This window comes from Notolepis coatsorum, assembly GCF_963971535.1.
Source record: "Notolepis coatsorum genome assembly, chromosome: 5".
In the NCBI taxonomy this organism is placed as follows: Eukaryota; Metazoa; Chordata; class Actinopteri; order Aulopiformes; family Paralepididae; genus Notolepis; species Notolepis coatsorum.
This window is the reverse complement of record NC_140169.1, coordinates 187,794,583-187,816,815: the sequence shown is the minus strand read 5'-3', so window position 1 is coordinate 187,816,815 and position 22,233 is coordinate 187,794,583. Positions and strand designations below refer to the sequence as shown.

The 22,233-nt window shown below is 46.1% G+C and overlaps 1 protein-coding gene across 3 annotated transcripts in view; it reads right to left on the bottom strand.

Moving 5' to 3' along the window:
* inpp4aa (inositol polyphosphate-4-phosphatase type I Aa) overlaps window positions 1-11,412 on the bottom strand; it is a 66,440-nt gene extending 55,028 nt beyond the window's left edge. For all 3 annotated transcript variants that reach the window (XM_084314478.1, XM_084314477.1, XM_084314479.1), the window contains exons 1-3: window positions 11,120-11,412; window positions 10,632-10,676; window positions 10,038-10,156 (exon numbers count right to left, since the gene is read on the bottom strand). In XM_084314478.1, the coding sequence (XP_084170604.1) occupies window positions 10,038-10,156; window positions 10,632-10,676; window positions 11,120-11,222 (267 nt within the window). In that variant the 5' untranslated portion in view covers window positions 11,223-11,412. The remainder of the gene's footprint in view (window positions 1-10,037; window positions 10,157-10,631; window positions 10,677-11,119) is intronic.
* Window positions 11,413-22,233: the final 10,821 nt, after the last annotated feature.

Genomic DNA, 22,233 nt, shown 5'->3' with positions numbered 1-22,233 from the left:
GAAGTAACAGGCATATATACAGACACTGATTGACACAGGGGGGTAATTAGGTGATTAGACTCAGCTGGGGAAACAGAGTGACACACAACATTACCAAGTTGAAATATAAATACACACAAACACAACACTGACCAGATCACAAAACCAACACAGATAGGGAAGACATTTAGACCAGGGAGTGTAACATCACAGATAAGACAGACATCAAATGTACAGACAACAGATTGATAAGGACCACATGAAACACATTAATAAATAAACACAAGAGCTGCGCCACCTGAATTAGTCCACCGGCTGGCGCAGCAACCGGGGGGGCGTTACAAGTGTGTGCTATAAAGTGTGGGGAGTGGGTGCTACAGTGTGTTTGTTTAAAGTGAGTGTGTGCGTGTGGATGTGTGTGCTATGTGCGTTTGATGGTTGTTGTGTAGTGTTCATTGTTCGTTGAGCAGCCTGATGGCCTGGGGATAGAAGCTTCTTCTGAGTCTTTCTGTGCTCGCCTTGAGACTCCGGTATCGCTTGCCTGACCGCAGCAGTTCAAAGAGGCAGTTGTTCGGGTGACTGGAGTCCTTAATGATTCTCTTAGCCTTGCCCCTGCACCGCTTGTTGTAAATGTTCTGGAGGGTGGGGAGCCCCCCTCCAATTGTGCGTTCGGCTGAACGCGTCACTCTTTGTAGTCTGCTACGGTCTTGTGCAGTGCTATTCCCAAACCAGGAGGTGATGTTGCCAGTCAGGGTGCTCTCTATTGTACATGAGTAGAAGTTCTTAAGGATCTTCTGACTGACTTGGAACTTCCTTAGGCGCCTGAGGATGCCCTCGCACAACCAATGGGACAGGCGTTGTTCGATAGTGCCTTACCGGCATGAGAACCACCGTGACAGACAAAAATCTGAACGGTGACCCCTAGGTCTTGAGTACGGCTGAGGTAATTCCCAAAGCACGGACCGGACATGACAGGTGAAGGCCCGCATCTAACTCACTACCGTGAGGAGGCGGATGAAACGCCTGAACCACAATATCCCTGGAGCGGAAGAACTCCGGATATTTATAATATTTTATTTTCAGCTTTTATAGTTTCACAAACACACATCAAGACAAATCACAAACACAAAGAAAATAAAAAATAAATAAAAAGAACACAAACAGTATGTTGCCAGACACTGTCACATCAATGAACAAACATACACCATGTCATATGCTATACACTAAGGACGCAAGGGGCTGATTCTCTGACATATATACACATACATATATATATACATATATATATACACACATACATAGTAGTGTTGTCGAAAATATCGAAAAATCGACATATCGATTCTGAACACCCAAAACTGTTTCAATACTAATTTCCCGAAATATCGACACCTAATCATTTATAAAAAAAGATAAAATAAAAAAAAAGGAAGTTGCATTGTTCACTTCAATACCCGCAATAGTACAGCAGTCCACACACACACATGTGCATTCAGTTAAGTCGGAACATGACTGCAATACAAACAGTTCAGCCCGTCAGGCACATGCAACACAGACCAGTGTTTACATCTGTCTGCCTGAGAAAACACCATGCTCTGCAAAAAAAAACGATTGAAGTGAGATGAACAGTTATTTCCAAATGTATGATCTAAAGATAAACAAAGGGTTTCAAAAGTGCCATATCTATCCTCTCCTACAGTACCAGAGAGAAGCTGAGGAGAACCAGCCAGCAACAGAAGCAAAACCTATCAAAAAAAAATTATAAATTTAAGATTGAACCTTTTTCCCTGTGGTATCGAAAAACAACACCAATACATAGTACAGAAAATTCACAAGAGGACATTGAGAAGCACTTATGTTCTAGCTAAGCATTCCAAAAAGGGACCCCATATCATTTCAAATTTGTTCAAGGTCTCAGACCTACTGTGACGAATGCTTTCCAGCTGCAGAGAGGAGACCATCTCAGTGAGCCATCTTTTAAAATTTGGAGACGACGTGTCTTTCCATTCCTTCAGGATAATTCTTTTGGCCACAGCCATACCAAACATCAGGGCCTCCTGCTCATTGTAAGGTAATTCTGCAGTGTTAGCTGAACAGCCGAGTAAAGCTAGAAGGCAGTCTGGGGCAATCTCTCTTTTGTACGCCTTGGTATACCAGTCAAAAATGTCTACCCAGTACTTAAATAGCTTGGGACAAAACCAAAACATATGTGAAAGATTACCCTCTGCGGACATGCAACGATCACAGATAGGCGATACAGAGGGATAGATTCTATGCAGTTTGGTTTTAGAGTAATGTAGTCTGTGAATGACCTTAAAGTGGAAATGAAGCAGTGAGCAATGTGATCCTAGTTTGTTTGTTGTGTACCTTGTGTAAGACAGGGTTCTATAATCAAATGTGAAATCTATCTTATTTGTCTGAAAAATCAAATATAATATCCCTGTTTTCAACATGGGCGCCGCCATTTTGTTGCTGACGTCATGGCTGACGTCATGCCACTGGTTGGGTTATACACGGCTGGTTAGCTGCCTATAGTGAATGGGTCAGTCAGTAAATAAAATGTTGCCTACAAAACAACGGGACCGCGGTGGTTCTGTTTGTATTGCTCCTGGCTGTTCAAACTAATTTTACCATGTGAGAGAGAGGAAAGTTGGTTAATTTCCACAAACTACCAGTGAAAAAAACAGTGTTGTTGTCACGTTGGCTCAGGCTGGCTGCACTCAGGCGGCGCGACCAGCCTGTTGGACAGGGAAGGAGGATCTGCAGCGAACACTTCATTGCCTCGGATTATGTTGTTGGGGTGGGATGTTTGTCCAGAAGACCACTAATCAGCTGAAGCCGGACGCGGTTCCCTCAGTCTTCGACAGACAGACCGGCGTTAGCTCTCGGGAGCGATCGCTAGCTAGTTGGCACCAGCCGGGGACCGGAGTTAGCTCTCGGGAGCGTCGCGGAGCATTCAGCCTGCTGGCTACCTAGATCCACTTCAACCAGCCGAGCGTCGGGAGCTCCAGCAGCTTGTTGATGTGCTAATACCCTGGAGCCAGCTACCGTTAGCTTGCCGAGGCTATTAGCACACCGACAAGCTGTGTAGCCAGCTACCGTTAGCTTGCAGAGGCTCCAGCACACCGACAAGCTGTGTAGCCAGCTACCGTTAGCTTGCCGAGGTTCCAGCACACCGACAAGCTATGTAGCCAGCTACCGTTAGCTTGCCGAGGTTCCAGCACACCGACAAGCTGTGTAGCCAGCAGGCTGAATGCTCCGCGACGCTCCCGGGTGCTAACTAGCTAGCGATCGCTCCCGAGAGCTAACTCCGGTCCCCGGCTGGTGCCAACTAGCTAGCGATCGCTCCCGAGAGCTAACGCCGGTCTGTCTGTCGAAGACTGAGGGAACCGCGTCCGGCTTCAGCTGATTAGTGGTCTTCTGGACAAACATCCCACCCCAACAACATAATCCGAGGCAATGAAGTGTTCGCTGCAGATCCTCCTTCCCTGTCCAACAGGCTGGTCACGCCGCCTGAGTGCAGCCAGCCTGAGCCAACGTGACAACAACACTGTTTTTTTCACTGGTAGTTTGTGGAAATTAACCAACTTTCCTCTCTCTCACATGGTAAAATTAGTTTGAACAGCCAGGAGCAATACAAACAGAACCACCGCGGTCCCGTTGTTTTGTAGGCAACATTTTATTTACTGACTGACCCATTCACTATAGGCAGCTAACCAGCCGTGTATACACCCAACCAGTGGCATGACGTCAGCAACAAAATGGCCGCGCCCATAATGCTAAATGCTTCAGAAATGCACACAACAAATCGTTTTTTCTTAGAAACTGCTTATTTTTATAACGTGATTTCTTCTGTGGCTTATCTAAATACTAATGTGATGCTATGAATATGTATTTATCGCACTGCTTCATTTCCACTTTAAACTGTATAAGTTGGACTCTGGCATTAATAGAACATTTATGTATCCTGCTAAGTCCCTCCTCCCACATCTCATCAGAGATTTCCATACTAAGCTCTGTGGACCATACATCTTTAATGTGGTCGGAGGAAGCCATAGATTGGACAGAGAAATATGAAACAAAATCAGAGATCAGGTGTTTTGAAACTGGTGATCGGCTCATGAGATTATAAAACTGGTAATCAGCAGGACATGTCTCAAAGTCTGGGATATTACTGCGGACATAATTTCTAACCTGCAGGTAACGAAAGAAGTGTGAGCTTGTAAGATTAAATTTAGACTTAAGTTCGTTAAATGAGGCAAAGTGACGATCAACATATAGATCTTTAATAGTGGCCAGTCCCTTTCCCTTCCATAATGAAAAAACAATATCAGATTGACCAGGGGGAAAATTATGGTTATCACATATTGGAGCATATGCCGAGGTTGAAGGTACTTTGAAAACCTTTTTGATTTGACTCAATATTCTCAGTGAGTTCCGAAGGATAAAATTGTTGAGAGCCATCTTATTAATCGTATCACACTTAGAAAATAACATTGCAGGAAGAGAGCTTTTTAGGTTCACATGCGCCTCCATGTCTAGCCACCTGGGGGCGTCCATGGCTACTGTAGCATCACCTATGAAGTAATCTTGCCAGAAGGTCATGGCCCTTGCATTAGCAGCCCAGTAGTAGTGCTGGAATACCGGCAGGGCCAGCCCCCCCATATGCTTTGGCTTCTGCAAGTGTGCTTTTGAAATACGATGTGCTTTATAGCCCCAGACAAATGGCAGAAGTATAGTGTCTATCTGTTTAAAGAAAGAGGCAGTCAAAAAAATAGGCACGCTCTGAAAAAGGTAAAGGAACCTGGGGAGAACCACCATTTTTATGACATTCACACGCCCCACCAAAGACACTGGCAAAATTCTCCACCTCTCCATATTTTTCTTCAATTTTGAGACCATTTCACCAAAGTTCAGTTTAAATAGGAGTTTGGGATCCTTTGGTATAACTACTCCCAGATAGGTGAAGTGGTCATATTCTATTTTAAAGGGTAAGCTGTCAGTAAAGGAAGAGTCTAGGCTCCCTGAGATGGGCATGAACACACTTTTCTCCCAGTTAATAGAGTAACCAGAGAAAGTACCAAACTGCCTGATTAAATCTAGGAGGCATGGGACGGAGGAGGCAGGATCAGCAAGATACAGGACCACATCATCCGCATATAGCGAAATACGGCTCTCATTCTTTCCCAACTTTATTCCTGTGATGTTGGGATGACTCCTGATACTGATAGCCAGGGGTTCGAGGGCTAAATTGAACAGTAAGGGACTAATACAACATCCTTGTTGGGTGCCGCGATGGAGTGGGAAGGAGTCAGATCTATCAGAATTGGTAAGAATGGAAGCTCTGGGATGAGCATACAACATTCCAATAAGAGAACGAAACCTGTCACGTACCGAGAGAGCACAAAGCACATCCACGCGTCAGCGGAGGTGACGGCCAGCAAGGACGCGGTCTTGAACGACAGCTGTTCCAACGGCGCCTGCTCGAGTGGCTCAAACAGGGCCAAGGACAACCGACCGAGGACCAATTGAAGATCCCAAGTCGGAGCCAAGGAGCGTTGCACTGGCTTAACGCGTCGAGCGCCAAGCAGGAAACGCTTCACAAGAGGGTGGCTGAACAAGACATCCCCTCAAATCCCTCATGATAGGAGGATATAGCTGCTGCATATACCCTCACCGTCGAAGCCGACAGTCTATCAAGGAGAGACTGGAGGTAACTAAGGACAGCATCCAGGGGGCAGGAGACTGAGTCCCGGCCCCCCGCCTTACACCACACTTGGAACATACGCCATCTGCCCGCGTAAGCGCGACAGTGGAGGGAGCATGCGCATTCCGGATGGTAACACCATCAGGATCAAGAACCTGCGCCCCTCAACGTACCCGTCCCAACAACTGACCTAACAGATGTATGGGGAAGAATCCCAGGCGACACGGCATCGGTCCCAGACCTGCCTGGCTATGTCCGGACGTAATCCCCACCCGTCAGGATGAGGACCGCCCCGCGACAGTACACCTGTACCCACATTCTCCCTGCCGGGGATGTGGGGAGCCCTCAGGCCGCGCAGATGGAGGACGCCCATAGCCAGCCGCCCGCCGCCTGGTGCAGACGGGGGGAGCGTACTCCTCCCTGTCTGTCGATACACGACACTGACGTCGTATTGTCTGTCCTGATCAACACCGTTTGAGGACCAGAAGGACCGCTTTCAACACCAACACATTGAACGTAGCGCAGACCGGGCAGCATGGTTTGCCAGCTGCCCCCTACTGCGTTGGCCCGACGCGTCACCAGAGAGGGAGGCGTCGGTGAAAAACGTGACGTGAGACAGCGCCGTAACCGTCCTAGGACGGAACCTCCCAAGCGTGTTGACAACACGCTCTGAGAGGGATGCCCATAGCCCTCCAACCGTTGACTGGGAAGAGGAGTACTCTACTTCCAGTCTACAGCAACCCCAGGCTGGTAGGGACCTGCCTGGTACGAGACCTGACGATCCACCTTGACCGCGAAGGACCCGAACGTCGTCAGGGCAGAATACACTCCGTAACCCCTGACGACGCAGAGGCCCCCGTGCGGCCTCCACGCACTTGGTGAAGATGCGGGGAGCCAGAGAAAACCGAACGGCAGCCTCTGGTACTCATACGCTAACCCTGCAAAGGAAGCGTAGGTAAGCCCTAGGATGGAAGATCGGAGATGCACATACACATCCTACAGGTCTATGGAGGAGAACCAGACCCCCACCTGACAGTGTTCAACAGGTAGGAGACGATCCAAAAAATGCTGAACCTTCCCATGGGACAGGTCCAGCCTGGGTCTGACACCCCCCCCTCCCGATTTCTCAGGCACCAGAGAACACCGGGAGGAGAACGCCACGACGATGGCTTGCTTCGTCCACAGAGATTGGATCTCGTTGACCAGAGCTGTCACTGCTGGAGACCCTGACAATAGGGTCTGTACCAAACCCGAAAACGGGTGGGGTTGTGTAAACACAAGTCCCCGCCTCAGCGTTCTCTCCATCCACCTCGACATATGGTACTGCCGTAGTCATATGTGATGACACTCCCAACGCACCCGCCGCCATGTGGCGCAGGTCCGCCAGGAACTGTTGATAGTTGGCCCGGTCCCACCCGCTGTGCGTAGCCAACCCTGGAACCGTGCGAGCAGAGCGTTCCGTGTCGGGACATCTGACCCTGACACCACCCATGAGGCAATCGCACCCAAGGGGGGACCCCGACAGAAAGGGCCGGTTTGATACGGGGGGCTTTCTAGGTGAAAAAAGCCCCCCCACTGAACACCCCTCCAGAACATGCTGAGGAGTTGTTCTGCAGCCGGACATGCAAGGTGTAAGGACCCCATGGGTTCCTACACACCGTAGCCCTGCAGTGATATTACTACCACCCAAATCACGCGTGCCTGCGAGACCACTGCCAATCTTTCAGGAGTGGGAGGCACCAACATGATACCTGGCCTGGCGAAGGCGAGGCCGGGGAAGCCCGCACTGTGTGCCTCAAAAGGTTTCGAGCCCCCCTGCTGACAACACTCATAGTTGACAGACGTAACACCAGGCTCAACCAACACAGCTTATGGTGTGGGAGCCGCTTGACAGCACAACATTCTCATGGACAGACCCAGGCTCAGCCATCAACTGGGTGTCAGCCCCTGTCCCCATGAGAAGCGAAAAGTGGGGCCGCCCGCGCTTCAACGAAGGCACGCGGCCCGCAGCCAAAGGAAACAATCAGAGCCCACTTTTTCCGCTGGTGTTGGGGAAGGGAGTGATCGGAGAGCGGGCTGCTCGCGGCAGGACGGTGACGGCTTGTTGTTCAAGCCGAACCCATCCAACATGGCCGATCCCTCGGCCGCCAAGGCTGTCGGCCTTGTGGACACCTGTCGATTCAACGCCCAGGATACCTCCGGCGGGGGAAAACATGGCCACCTGTCGAGGGCCTCGTCATCGCCGCTGACGAGGCCATGCTCTCTCTTCTTCTGGCTGCGCGGTGTGAGGCCTGGGGTGAGGCGGTGTGGGGCCTAGGACAATACCGCCCACGCTCCAGCAGAAGACCAAAATCCCCTGCGGAGAGGGGAACCCTGAGCGGTTATAGCTTGCGGCTGGGTCAAAGCTAATAACGTCAACAACCTTGCGCGATGTGTCGACGTCGGCTGGCCCTCAAGGCCCCGCCACCAGACACCATTTTTTTTATAGAAAAAACAGCAATTCGAACACAGTTCTAATCGCTGCCAATTCCATACCGTGGCGGTACAGGCTTTAGCAGCCCACCAGCCACTCGCCAGGCCGACCCACCCATGGCGTCGGCCGGGCGGGGCACTGTTTCAATATGTCAAAAGCAAAGGACTGATGTTAACACGGAGCACCATTGGTGGTTGCAAACAGCAACCTCCACTGTGGTGTGCACCATGAAAGGGTTAAATGAATAAAAGAACTAAACCACAAAATACTGTAGAATGAGCAAACCCATATACACAACGTTAAGGGGAGGTGGACCAGAGCGAACTAGTCCCGCCTTCATTCAAAATATTCACAACAGCACACCAGCCCTAGCTTAGCCCATTTACCAAAAAAGGTAAACAAAGCCCCCCCCCCCCCGCATACTCCCCCAATAGACACCGATTGACCGTCAGCATGCATGGTTGAGAGGAGAGAAAGCTGTAGCATAGACAGACCTTCTCATAGCAGAGTGACAGAACAAAACAGTAGCCCCTACACTACTACAGCCTAGCGTGAGGCGATGTGGAACCCAGATCAACAACCGCCTGCGCACAACACGCAACATGTTTACAATGTCGGCTGGACCCATAGCCCCACTACCCGACGCCAATGTGGATAGGAACTAGCCAGCTGAGCCCTAACCCGCCGTTAAGTCCCATCCTGCAGTAGTATAGCTCTACTGCTACACCGCCGAGCTCACGCATCGGCTCCCAGATGGGGACACCGTTCAACAGACCCCGCCGGAACACAAAGGTAACGTACCTGGCTAGGCTACCTAGCCACGGCCTACCCTGTTGTCAACCCATTTACCCGTAAAAAGGTAAATAGGACTCAGCAAAACCCCCACATCAGCTACCGACTGACCTTCATTGATGAACCGGGCAAGAGGAGGGAGAAGTGACAACATCTCACGGCGGAGACATTAGAACAGCGTAGCAGTAGAGTTCAGCATGTAGCATTAGTATTAGCATGTAGCTAGCATTAGTTGTTTAACAGCACGCTTGCAGGACCGGTTGGAACCCGTTCACCGCAGTGAACGTTCACCAAACCATCCCCCCCTGGCGCCGACACACAACATGGTTGTGTAACAACAACCCAGCATTACTAACACTAATACTCGTGCCTAATGACACAGGGCTCACCGTTGTCCAACCCGGCTCGATAGCCAACCTTGTACGCTGCACCTTGATCTGGCTGCCGACAGATGAGGAACATCAACATAGGCCTGTTGTGTCGCTGAAACATGCCTCGAAGATGCCAGGGTCACGCAACCTCCGTTAAGCTTTCAACATTACGCAATTCCTCCAATCTTTTTCATACTACTAGTTACATAAGGTGCATTGCATCCAATATGATGGAACGAAAATAGAGGAAGGGTGTTTGGTGACCAGGGCCATGGTCTTATAGGCTACGCCTCCATAGAGGCGGGACCCGGTCAGGTGTGGGTGTATAAGTTGTGTTCGTGGTGGTGTACAGTAGGTACAAGGAGATAAGGGGTATCTCAATAGGCTTGAGCGGGACGCGATAAGCCATACGAAATATAACTTGAAACTTGAAAGAAAGAACGAAAAAAAGAAAGAAAGAAAGAAAGAAAAGAAAGAAAGAAAGAAAGAAAGAAAGAAAGAAAGAAAGAAAGAAAGAAAGAAAGAAAGAAAGAAAGAAAGAAAGAAAGAAAGAAAGAAAGAAAGAAAGAAAGAAAGAAAGAAAGAAAGAAAGAGAAAGAAAAACGTATAATGGAACATAGAAAAAATAACTCTCTTTCAACAGGAAGATACAGGTCACACAGCGGAATACCAGCAGGTGCAACAGCGAGGTGGAAAAAAGAGGTTGGTTGTGCTGTACCTCGATGATCTCTGTCTGAGCGTGTTTGGTCCAGAAGGCCTGAGGGGGGGTGGTGCAGCTCACCGCCACAAAGCTGGTGGGCTTACGGTCCAGCGCCGGGGTGACCAGCTCACTGCAGGCTGGTGGTGGGCAACAGAACGTTCAGAAGAGGAGATTAGAAATAGTAATGGCGTTTACCTTTACATTTAGTCATTTAGTCATTTAGCTGACGCTTTTATCCAAAGCGACTCACAAGTCATCAGGAAGGGCACAACTCTATCAGCTGAGTAACAATGTTCATTTAACCCTTCATTCACTGCCACACGACAGAAGGTTAACCCTTTACTATCACACAACCGACTGTCGTGTGGCAGTGAAAGGGTTAACCTTCTGTGTATCGTCGCAGTGAACGGGTTAACCGTTTTTTTTGGTAGTGCGGCAGTGAAAGGGTTAATAGTAGACTACTAATCCTGGCCTTGGGAGACGGGACATTAACACAGTTTGTTACTCTGTGATCCAAACATGTAGTTCGGCTGCAACACTAACCCCTCCTCACACAATGATGACACGCCTGCTCATTCCAGGGAGATTCTACTAGAGAACTCAGTGACTCACCCAGACTGAACTCCAGCACGGGCTCGTCCGGGTCCTGGCTGTTGCCTACAGGATGGATGGAGGGACAGGTAAGGGACATTGGTTTCAGTACAACGGAGACCACCGCATTCACTCTGTCAACAGTTTGTGTAACATTCCTTGATGCCACTCATTCAGAAATGTCCACACAATGTCTATATTCATACAGTGAATTAAGACAATGTCGTGTTATGTGTCAACCAGCAGCTGAGACATCTGAACGTGAAATGTGATGCACTAATAGCTTTGTGTTAAAACTCCAGGTCCTCAGGATGGGATGGTGGGGGGTATGTCTGTATTCCACAAATTATTGTTTATTGACAACAAATAAAAAAAATAAAAAAGACGTGATTGCCCCAAAACAATGGGAGAGACAGGATCAGAGAGACGAAAAAGAATATATTAACCCCTCTGCCATTTCTACGTCAGTGAAGCAAACGGGTTGCCATGGCAGCTGGTTCCGTGGTTACCTGCGAGAGTCAGCCCCATCATCTCGGCAGAGAGATCAAAGGTGTTGGCCCGGTAGACGGACCAGGGCCGGTGGCGCGGGCTGCTGCGCTCCTTCCCCGACATGACTGCAGGAGGTCAGGGCTCTGGGAGCTCTGAGGAGGGACTCGTACCACACGTCTTTCTTAGACCAGATCCTTGTGTGAGTCTGTAGGTTTTCCTCGTGCGTCGATCACAGCGGTCTGTAGGTTTTCCTTGTGCGTCGATCACAGCGGTCTGTAGGTTTTCCTCTTGTGTCGATCACAGCGGTCTGTAGGTTTTCCTCGTGCGTCGATCACAGCAGTTACACGTTTTTAAAGCTGCAAGAATAGAGACAGTACAGGGAGGTCAGCTAGTTCATTAGTCATGCTGACAGTGACACCTCATACAGTCATACAGTATGTCACTTGTTTTCTGAAATTTTATGCCATTGAATCAGAATCAGAAATCAGAAAAGTCTTTATTGCCAAGTAAGCTTGCACATACAAGGACATGTTCTTGGTAATTTGGTGCATCAACATTAACAGCCAATTAAAGTAGAATAAAATAAAATGGAATATATCAAACGAAATTAGAATAGAATATAGGACAGGGCTGTACAATTGTGCAGGATTGTAGTAGAATATATACACTACATTCGAATAAAAATACATTGGAATAGAATATGTAACAGAGGTGTGCAATTGTGCAAACAATATGTTCAGATACTCAGTTTTGAGTATATGTGCAAATATATAGACACAACGGTATTAAAGGTACAAGACTATCACTCCAGCCACTCTCTCCACCCTCAGCACCTGCCTCACAGACATCAAAACATGGATGCAAAATAACTTTCTTAAACTAAACTGCAATAAATCAGAAATCATCATTATCGGTCCAAAATCCCTCACCAGCCACACCCAGGATTTCACCCTAAATATTGATGGTACCATTGTCACCCCCTCCACTCACGTCCGTAACCTTGGCATCATCCTGGACCCCACCCTTTCTTTCCTCCGCCATGTGAACCACATAACCAAATCGGCCTTCTACCACCTCCGGAACATTGCTCGTCTCCGCCCCTCCCTATCACTCTCCGCTGCTGAAACACTGGTTCATGCATTCATATCATCACGACTAGATTACTGCAACAGCATCCTCTACGGCTCACCAAACACTATCCTCAATAAACTCCAATATGTCCAAAACTCTGCTGCCCGCATGCTCACCTCCACCCGTCGCTCTGATCACATCACCCCTGTCCTCCACGACCTCCACTGGCTTCCAATCAAATACAGGATACATTTTAAAATACTACTCATCACATTCAAAGCCCTCAACAACCTTGCCCCTCCCTACCTGTCCGACCTCCTCCACCGTCACACGCCCACCCGTCGCCTTAGGTCTGCAGATGCCAACCTCCTAACACCTCCCACGACCAGGCTCCGGACCTGGGGCGACAGGGCCTTCGCTGCTGCTGCCCCCTCCCTCTGGAATGCCCTCCCCAGCCATATCCGTGATGCAAACACCCTGACATCTTTTAAATCAGCCCTCAAAACTCACCTTTTCAATCTTGCTTTTGACCTCTAATTCTGTCGGTGTTATTTTATTTTTGTCATGTATTATTTTTGTTCTGTTTTTTTGTTTTGCCATAGTTTGTCTCTCCTGCCCATGTAAAGCGTCTTTGAGCACCTGGAAAAGCGCTATATAAAATAGATGTATTATTATTATTATTATTATTATTATTATTATTATTATTATTATTATTATTATTATTAAGGCACAGTAGAGCAACTCTTCTGGAAAAACCTCTGATGTTGGCATGGCTTTTTAGTAAAAACCTCTGATGTTGGCATGGCTTTTTAGTAAAAACCTCTGATGTTGGCATGGTTTTTTATTAGGTCTTGTGATATGCGTTTTCAGGCGAGCTAGTACAGATGGAAATCTTTTCTGGGGCGACGGCGGCGATAAAAATGCTTGTTTGGATGGAAATACTTTACTCCTCTTTACACTCTAAATCGAAGACGTATAAGTCTAAACGCAACCTGGGGCGACAGTGTCTCAGGGGGTAGAGCGGTCGTCTGGTAATTGGAAGGTTCCAGGTTTGATTCCCACTCCTCCCAGGCAGCGTGTCGAAGTGTCCTTGAGCAAGACTCTTAACCCCTAATTGCTCCTTGCATGGTTGCCTCCGTTGTCAGTGTGTGAATGTGTGAGTGAATGGGTGAATGTGAGGAACAAAATTGTAAACACTATTTACCATTTACCATTTACCATTACCATTTACCATTTCTGAACACATGTTCAGATACACAGGAAGCATAATGGCAGTGGTGAACAAATGACTACTATCTGTATTGGTAAAATACATTATGAAAAAGAATGTCTGACTTCATTTGTATTATATAGTGTCTTGTAAATATGACATATAAAAATCAATCAATCAATCAATCAATCAATCAATATAATGTATGACTTGAAACCCACATGTCAAAAACACTGGTATCATATTTTATATATGGCACAAGGGATAATTACATTCATTAATGTGACTCTGAATTTAATTAAACCTGTCATGTACTGTATTAATGAGAGAATATGAGTAAAAATAAAACCTGGGTTTGGATCCAGGCAACTACAGTATTTACAATAATCCCTTACATTCTATTAGTGTTGAGCTATCCATGAGCTCATAGTGATGATAAACTATTATTAAATTAGATTAGATTCAAATTGATTGTCATTGTACAGCAAAAGTACAGTACAACGAAAATAAGTTGACATCTAACCAGAGTGCAAGGTAACAGTAAAGAAAGTGCATAACAATATACAGTGTGATTCAATGTGATTCAATGGAATGGAATATATCAGGTGTCCATACATATTTTTCATGATACCAACATCTCATCCAGATAATGATGAAGAGGCTCATGATAAAGGTACGGTTTCCTTTACACAGAAAAGACATGGCACTATATTCTGTTTACTTTACTTTACCACTGCATAACTCATAATAAATGTTCTGTGAGGTTTCGCCTGTTCCCTGGACCTTTAATTCCCTGTCTACTCTCCTCAACAGCCCCCACCCTTGCGATGTTTTACTCTCCTCTGCTCTTCAACAGCCCCCACCCTTGGACTACCTTTCACAGCTGTCATTAGTTTATGATTAGCGCCCCAGAGGGCTTTAAATACCTCGACCTCCCCTCCAGTCCTGGTCGGGTCGTTCTGTATGCTGGTTCGGTGTTCTGGACTCTGTATCTTTATCTGTGTTCAGTGTTCATGGAGTCCTGGACGTTACCATCACCTGCCGCGTCTCCGGCGTGAGACGACGTGCCAGCCATCACCACCTGTCGCCGTTTGCCTGGAGTGGGACACCGTCTGCGCTCTCTAATCCTCTACGGGAGGTTTTCCAGTGTTCCCACTCCAGACGTCAAGCCGGTGCGCATCGCTTCCTATTCCACGGGAGGATGCGTCTCTTCGCCCCGGTCCCCCGGGACCCCGGTGTTCCGCGCTGCCCGTCTGCAGCATCCGAGGGGGGATCTCCGTGCCAGGCCGGGAGTGGTGTTCCCACTCCAGATGTCAAGCCGGCGCGCTCCCACTCCAGACGTCAAGCCGGCGCGCTTCCACTCCTGACGTCAAGCCGGCGCGCATCGCTTCCTAGCTCCACGGGAGGATGCGTCTCTTCGCCCCGGTCCTCTGGGACCCCGGTGTTCTGCGCTGCCCGTCGGCAGCTTCCGAGGAGGTTCTCCGTGCCAGGCTTCCACCGTCGGAACCCTGCCATCCCTGTAAGCAGCTCTGGCCCTCGCCCTGTCCAAGGCCTTAACCCTGTTTCTCTGTCCCTGTCTCCAGCCCGCCTCCCCGGGCCTCTGTCCCTGTCCCCCTCTCCAGTGCCCCCTGGTCCTGGTCCTTGACTTTTTGCCCTGGCCCTGTCCCTTAGCCTTAGCCCCTTAGCCTGCTCGCCTCTTAAAGGCACAGTGCCGCATTTTCCCTATATTCTTTGACTCCAGTGTTTTTGTGTTCTCCCTTAAAGGGACAGTGCCGCCTTTTGTTATGTAATGAATAAATGCCCTGTTTTGGCTTACTCTCATACCTGTCTTGTGTTGTGCGATTGGGGTCGGTTACAAACCATAACATGTTCAAGCAAGCTTAATCTTTGGTTATTAGTGATACTTTGTATACACTCAATTCAACATTATAGCCGCATATTCTTTCAAACTAATTTGGTCGTGGATGTCCCGATTTCGTAAACACTTTTGCTCTGTTGTTTGGCAGAGTTGTTTAGCAGGCTGTGACATACTGTACAGACATAGATGCTGTTTAGATGCCCATCTCAATTTCAAAACGTGAGATGTCTACAATCTATATACATTTTGACATTTTGAAATTGAGATGTCTATTAGATGTCTAGGCTAAAATCTGGTTACATTTGGTTTAACAGTGAACGTTTAACTCAATCTATGCCAACAACGATTATACAACGTTTATGTTTTCGTTCACTGAGGAACGAACGAACTGACGGCGACAGCACTGAACAACAGGCGTTCTACTGGTAAGTGTAGTTATTTTTTAACAACTAATTAAAAACCTTTTAACTACCTTTATTTCAACCGAAAATGCTTAAACAATAACGTTAGTGATAGAAGGGAACTATAGCTGATAATCCGTCCATCCATACGGATGGACCGCGCAGGAAACTAAAGTGACGTCAGACTGAAACGTTGGGGGTTCGCTCTAATGGGTGAGCGAGCCTCTGGCGTTCCCTTGTGGGTACATCTATGTTTATCTTAACTCATTCTGCGCCATCGCTTAAGTGCGTGAGAGGGCTAGAATGCCACCGCTTTAATCAATGGAGGGACTGCGAGATTTGCGAGTGCTTAAAATATATCTTAAATTATAGCTATGGGTCTAATACACCCGTCGATTATCAGTGAGTTGCTTCCAGTCAACATGTACAAAACGGATTGTTTTTTCATCTGTACATTTCCGTTTTATACCGTTTTGAATATGAGTAGTTTTGGTGATTCTTAGTAATTCCAGGAAAAGACGCGATAATAGCCCTTTAGTGGAATACACTAAACACGTTGTCATTTTTTGCCTGATTATCGAATCTTCCTGAAATCAACGCTAGATCATCATTATTATCCTTCCTCGTGCAAGAATGAAAAGAGCCCTGAACCACGGCGCTCCCCCCCCCCCACCTCCTGCACCCAACGGCACACAGCCACACACACACACACACACACAGAGACAGCGTCGATCGGGGTAGAAATAAATATCAGATAAATTTATATATAGTGTTCTTACCTTGTATCTGATGTAATGCAAAAGAAATAATCCAATTATCTGATCGCCATTCCAAATACTGCTCGTGGAGGTCCGTACCGCATTACCGACCGTTACACACTGACGGGCGGGCGGGGTTACTGTTCCATGCCATCGTTGTTGAGGCCTACCTCGGCTGAGTATTTAAACCCCGCCCGCACGGCTCGGATCGTCCCAGAAAAGAAACTACACCATTCCCAATGGAGTGCAATACCAGCTGGAAGGCGTAGGCAGCGGTATTTGCCCTTTTGCAAGCTCAGACCCATTCCCAACGATAACATCAGACTGGATGGATGAAAATGAATGGATATCGCTAATAAAATAAATAACGATTAAAACCCGATTATACTCGTGATTGGCGCTGAGCGGTCGGTGAGTTAACCCGACTATCATCGTGACTGGCGCTGAATGAGTTAATCACAGTAATTATTGACAGGTGTGTGGTGAACCCAAGCTATTTTATACCTTCCTGTGCCTCACTTCCCTGTGAGTTGTTCATCATTCGCTACGACTATTGCATGTATCGTGTAAGCCTTAACGTTTCTTGCCAGCATGGGAAGTTAAGTATGGAAAGCCTGTTGTGTAGTTTGTCGTGTATTTCGTATGTAAAGCATTATTCAAGGCTAAGCCTGTTCACTGTGTATTTCATGCTATTTGTTTGCCTCTGTGTTTAGTTAACAGTTTTTGGAGCATACGTTTTTTCCACCTTTATTTTCTCGTATGTTGTACAGTCCGATTATTGTTTTGTGTTTTTTGGAGATGAAGCTTTCTCCCTTTTATTTTCTCGTGTTTTGTATATATTACTTTTTATGATCGGTGGCTCAAATTTTAAGGTTACAACCTTAGTTTCATACCTCAGCCTGGTTCCTACCTCGTGTTGTGTTAGTACAGAGTTATGGCGGCACATGTTTATATGTTATATGTTTGCACAATGACTACTTTCACTTTTGGTACTTTAAGTATATTTAGATTATTATACTTAATAAAGACCATTCAAGCAGCACGTTTTTCCTCATGTTTTTGAAAATATATTCTAGAGATGAAAGCTGCAGCTGCTACTAGTGTGGACTGAATGGGCGGCAGCAAAGCATTATAGAAATGCCAGTATTCTGTGGTTCTATATGGGTTGTGGCAATACATTTGACAAATAATAGCTCGCAGCAACGTATTGAAAAAATAACTATAAACTATACATTTGTTCATTTTTGAAACCATGAACTTTAGTTCAAAATTTTGAATTATGAACTATGAACTGAACTAGTTAATTTTAAAATGTGTGAACTGTGAACTGAACTAGTTCATGTAGAAAGTGAACTTTCCCAACACTGTCTGTCAGTGTGTCTGATTATATTATTCCCTATGGCAAAGTGTTAATGTAAGCAGCGAAAGGTTTAGCTGGGGAAGGAGGGGTGGATGCGACTTCTCACGCAGCTGCAAGGTGTGAACCACAGTCTAAATATACACTTTCTCTTCTCCAACCTGAAAGTAATTGGGCTTGACTGATAATGATATTTGAAAACAGGGCTCTGCTTAGAAAGAGTGAAAACCATCCGTAACAGGCAAATGTCACATAAATGCTGCTGCTGCTGCGCACGCACACACACACACACACGCACGCACACACACCATACACACCATACACACCATACACACACACACACACACACACACACACACACACACACACGCAAGCACGCACGCACACACACACACACACACACACACACACACACACACACACACACACACACACACACACACACACACACAGAGCCACATTTTCATGCCTTGTGGGACACACACACACACACACACACACAGAGCCACATTTTCATGCCTTGTGGGGACATCGGCCTTATTCATGTTGCTGCTATCTTTAACCCTTTCACTACCACAATACAGAAGGTTAACCCTTTCACTGCCACACGGCAAAGGGTTAACCCTTTCACAACCACACTACAGAAGTTTAACCCTTCCACTACCACACTACAGATGGTTAACCGTCTGTAGTGTGGTAGTGAAAGGTTAACCTTATGTAGTGAAAGGGTTAATGGCGATGAAACCCCAAAACTACAGTGGTGGAAAAACAATCTGAGTCATCAGTCTGTAATTATTATTATTATTATTAGATTGGAGCCCACCAAGCGTACAGCTACTGTACACAAGTAACACACGTCAAGAAAGCAGGACAATCTAGTCTAGACACACTGTAGCACTCATTAGAAAACCCCAATAGAGAGAGGCGCCATGTGTAACTAAAATAGACCAGAGCAATTATTATACTGAAAAAAATTACTTTTTTTAACATTGGTATTTTCAGGACTCCATCACCATCCACCAGAAAATGACAAATAAAGGTTTGATGTTGATTCCTCCGGCTTTCTATTATTGAGACTAGCTACTGTATGAGTCATGTCCTATGAGTCATAATATAACATGGTCCCCACACACATACGCACACGCTTGCATGCACGTGGCTCGGGAGATAGAGCAGTCGTCTGGTAATCCGGAGGTTCCCGGTTAGATTCCCGCTCCTCCCGGGCAGCGTGTCGAAGTGTCCTTGAGCAAGACACTTAACCCCTAATTGCTCCCGATGAGCAGGTTGGCACCTTGCATGGTTGCCTCCGCCATCGGTGTGTGAATGTGTGAGTGAATGGGTAAAATGCGAGGAACAAATAGTAAAGCGCCTTGGATAAAAGCACTATATAAATGCAGCCATTTACGCACGCACGCACACACAAAGACAACATGTTTAAAGGGTCAAGAGTCAGGCCAGATTCTGTGTCAAATTGTGCTCTAGTCTTACCCAGTCCAGGTGCACTCGCTCCATCTCTCCCTCTCTCTATCCCTCCTCTGTCTCTGTCTCTCTCTCCATCCCTCCCTCTCTTTCTCCCTCTCTCTATCTCTCTCTCCCTCCCCCTCTCTCTCTCTCTCTCCCTCCCTCTCTCTATCTCTCTCCCTCCCTCTCTCTCTCCCCCTCTCTATCTCCCTCCCTCTATCTCTCTCCCTCCCTCTCTCTCCCCCTCCCTCCCTCCCTCCCTCCCTCCCTCCCTCCCTCCCTCTCTCTCTCCCTCAAAATATCTGTCATTCACAGTCACACGTCGTTATGTCACTTCTCACACATCACTTCTCACACACTTCTCACATTCAGCTGATCGATGCTTTTCAGTGGTGGAAAGTAACTATGAATTTTTTTTTTTACTCCTTGAGCAAGACACTTAACCCCTAATTGCTCCCGATGAGCAGGTTGGCACCTTGCATGGTTGCCTCCGCCGTCGGTGTGTGAGTGAATAGGTAAGATGTGATGAACAAATTGTAAAGCACTTTGGATAAAAGCAGTAAATAAATGCACCATTTACCATTACATACCACTTTAACATAACCTTACATCAGAGCAGCATAACTGGACCACATACCACTTTAACATAACCTTTAATCAGAGCAGCAGAACTGGACCACATACCATTTTAACAAAACCTTTAGAGGTCAATGGTTTGAGGGTTGAATGCTCGAAAGCACTGGAATACACAAACATCATGTATAATGCATACTTTTACTTGAGATACTTAAGTACATTCAATAACAAATACTTCTCTACTTTTACTTTGGTAAAAGTAAAAGTCATCCATTCAAATTCCTTTTACCAGAGTACTCATTTATCTGGGTATTTCTACTTTTACTTACCCCTTTCACTGCCGCGCTACCAAAACGGTTAACCCCCTTTCACTGCCACACGACAGCCGGTTAACCCTTTCACTGCCACACGACAGAAGGTTAACCCTTTACTATCACACAACCGACGGCGACTGCCATCATCACACCGGTAAACCATATAGATTTAGACAAGATCACACTAGTAAACCATATAGATTTAGACAAGAACACACTAGTAAACCATATAGATTTAGACAAGAACACACTAGTAAACCAAATAGATTTAGACAAGATCACACTAGTAAACCATATAGATTTAGACAAGATCACACTAGTAAACCATATAGATTTAGACAAGATCACACTAGTAAACCATATAGATTTAGACAAGAACACACTAGTAACCCATATAGATTTAGACAAGATCACACTAGTAAACCATATAGATTTAGACAAGATCACATTAGTAAACCATATAGATTTAGACAAGATCACACTAGTAAACCATATAGATTTAGACAAGAACACACCAAGTTTCAAGTTTCTTTAATAGTTGTCATACAGAAGTACAGAATACTTTCATACAAAATGCTTCTTACTGTTACGCTCCAGAGACTGTGCTAGACAAGATAGTATCAAATAACATAGTTGTAACTGAGGGGTACAATTCCCTGACTGTATTGTTAGATATGATACTTACTACCACTACCTCTTGTACTTTAGACTCTGGCCACCCAGTACTAGGCATAAATAATTATGGTAAACACTCCCACGTAGATGAAACGATCCAACACAAATGTACCAAGTCGAAAGTCTGCGTTTAATAATAATTAATACATAGCAAAAGGTATGTAGAGCAATCACTTAATTACATTTATGATTTGAAATAGGATGCACTTTTATGGCAAATGAGTATTCGTTGGTATATCAATAGAGAACGTCCAATCTCTGGTGGCGCAGGCGGTAAATATACAACCTGGAATATTTAAGGAATAATAGCAATGATACTTTAATGATTATAGAACTGGATACACTAGGGGGGAATTCCGGTCGCTTGTAAGACAACTGGAGAAGGGGGGGGGGGGTAGAGTCTGGCTGTATCCGTCTGGCCGAGGGTATCCTGGGAGAACCCACGGTTGTGCGGCTCGGTGCCTCAGCGATCCTCGATCCACAGATGAAAGCAGTTGGACTCTCTGTGGGCCGGCTTCCTCACAGTCACACGTCGTTATGTCACTTCTCACACATCACTTCTCACACACTTCTCACATTCAGCTGATCGATGCTTTTCAGTGGTGGAAAGTAACTATGAATTTTTTTTTTTACTCCTTGAGCAAGACACTTAACCCCTAATTGCTCCCGATGAGCAGGTTGGCACCTTGCATGGTTGCCTCCGCCGTCGGTGTGTGAGTGAATAGGTAAGATGTGATGAACAAATTGTAAAGCACTTTGGATAAAAGCAGTAAATAAATGCACCATTTACCATTACATACCACTTTAACATAACCTTACATCAGAGCAGCATAACTGGACCACATACCACTTTAACATAACCTTTAATCAGAGCAGCAGAACTGGACCACATACCATTTTAACAAAACCTTTAGAGGTCAATGGTTTGAGGGTTGAATGCTCGAAAGCACTGGAATACACAAACATCATGTATAATGCATACTTTTACTTGAGATACTTAAGTACATTCAATAACAAATACTTCTCTACTTTTACTTTGGTAAAAGTAAAAGTCATCCATTCAAATTCCTTTTACCAGAGTACTCATTTATCTGGGTATTTCTACTTTTACTTACCCCTTTCACTGCCGCGCTACCAAAACGGTTAACCCCCTTTCACTGCCACACGACAGCCGGTTAACCCTTTCACTGCCACACGACAGAAGGTTAACCCTTTACTATCACACAACCGACGGCGACTGCCATCATCACACCGGTAAACCATATAGATTTAGACAAGATCACACTAGTAAACCATATAGATTTAGACAAGAACACACTAGTAAACCATATAGATTTAGACAAGAACACACTAGTAAACCAAATAGATTTAGACAAGATCACACTAGTAAACCATATAGATTTAGACAAGATCACACTAGTAAACCATATAGATTTAGACAAGAACACACTAG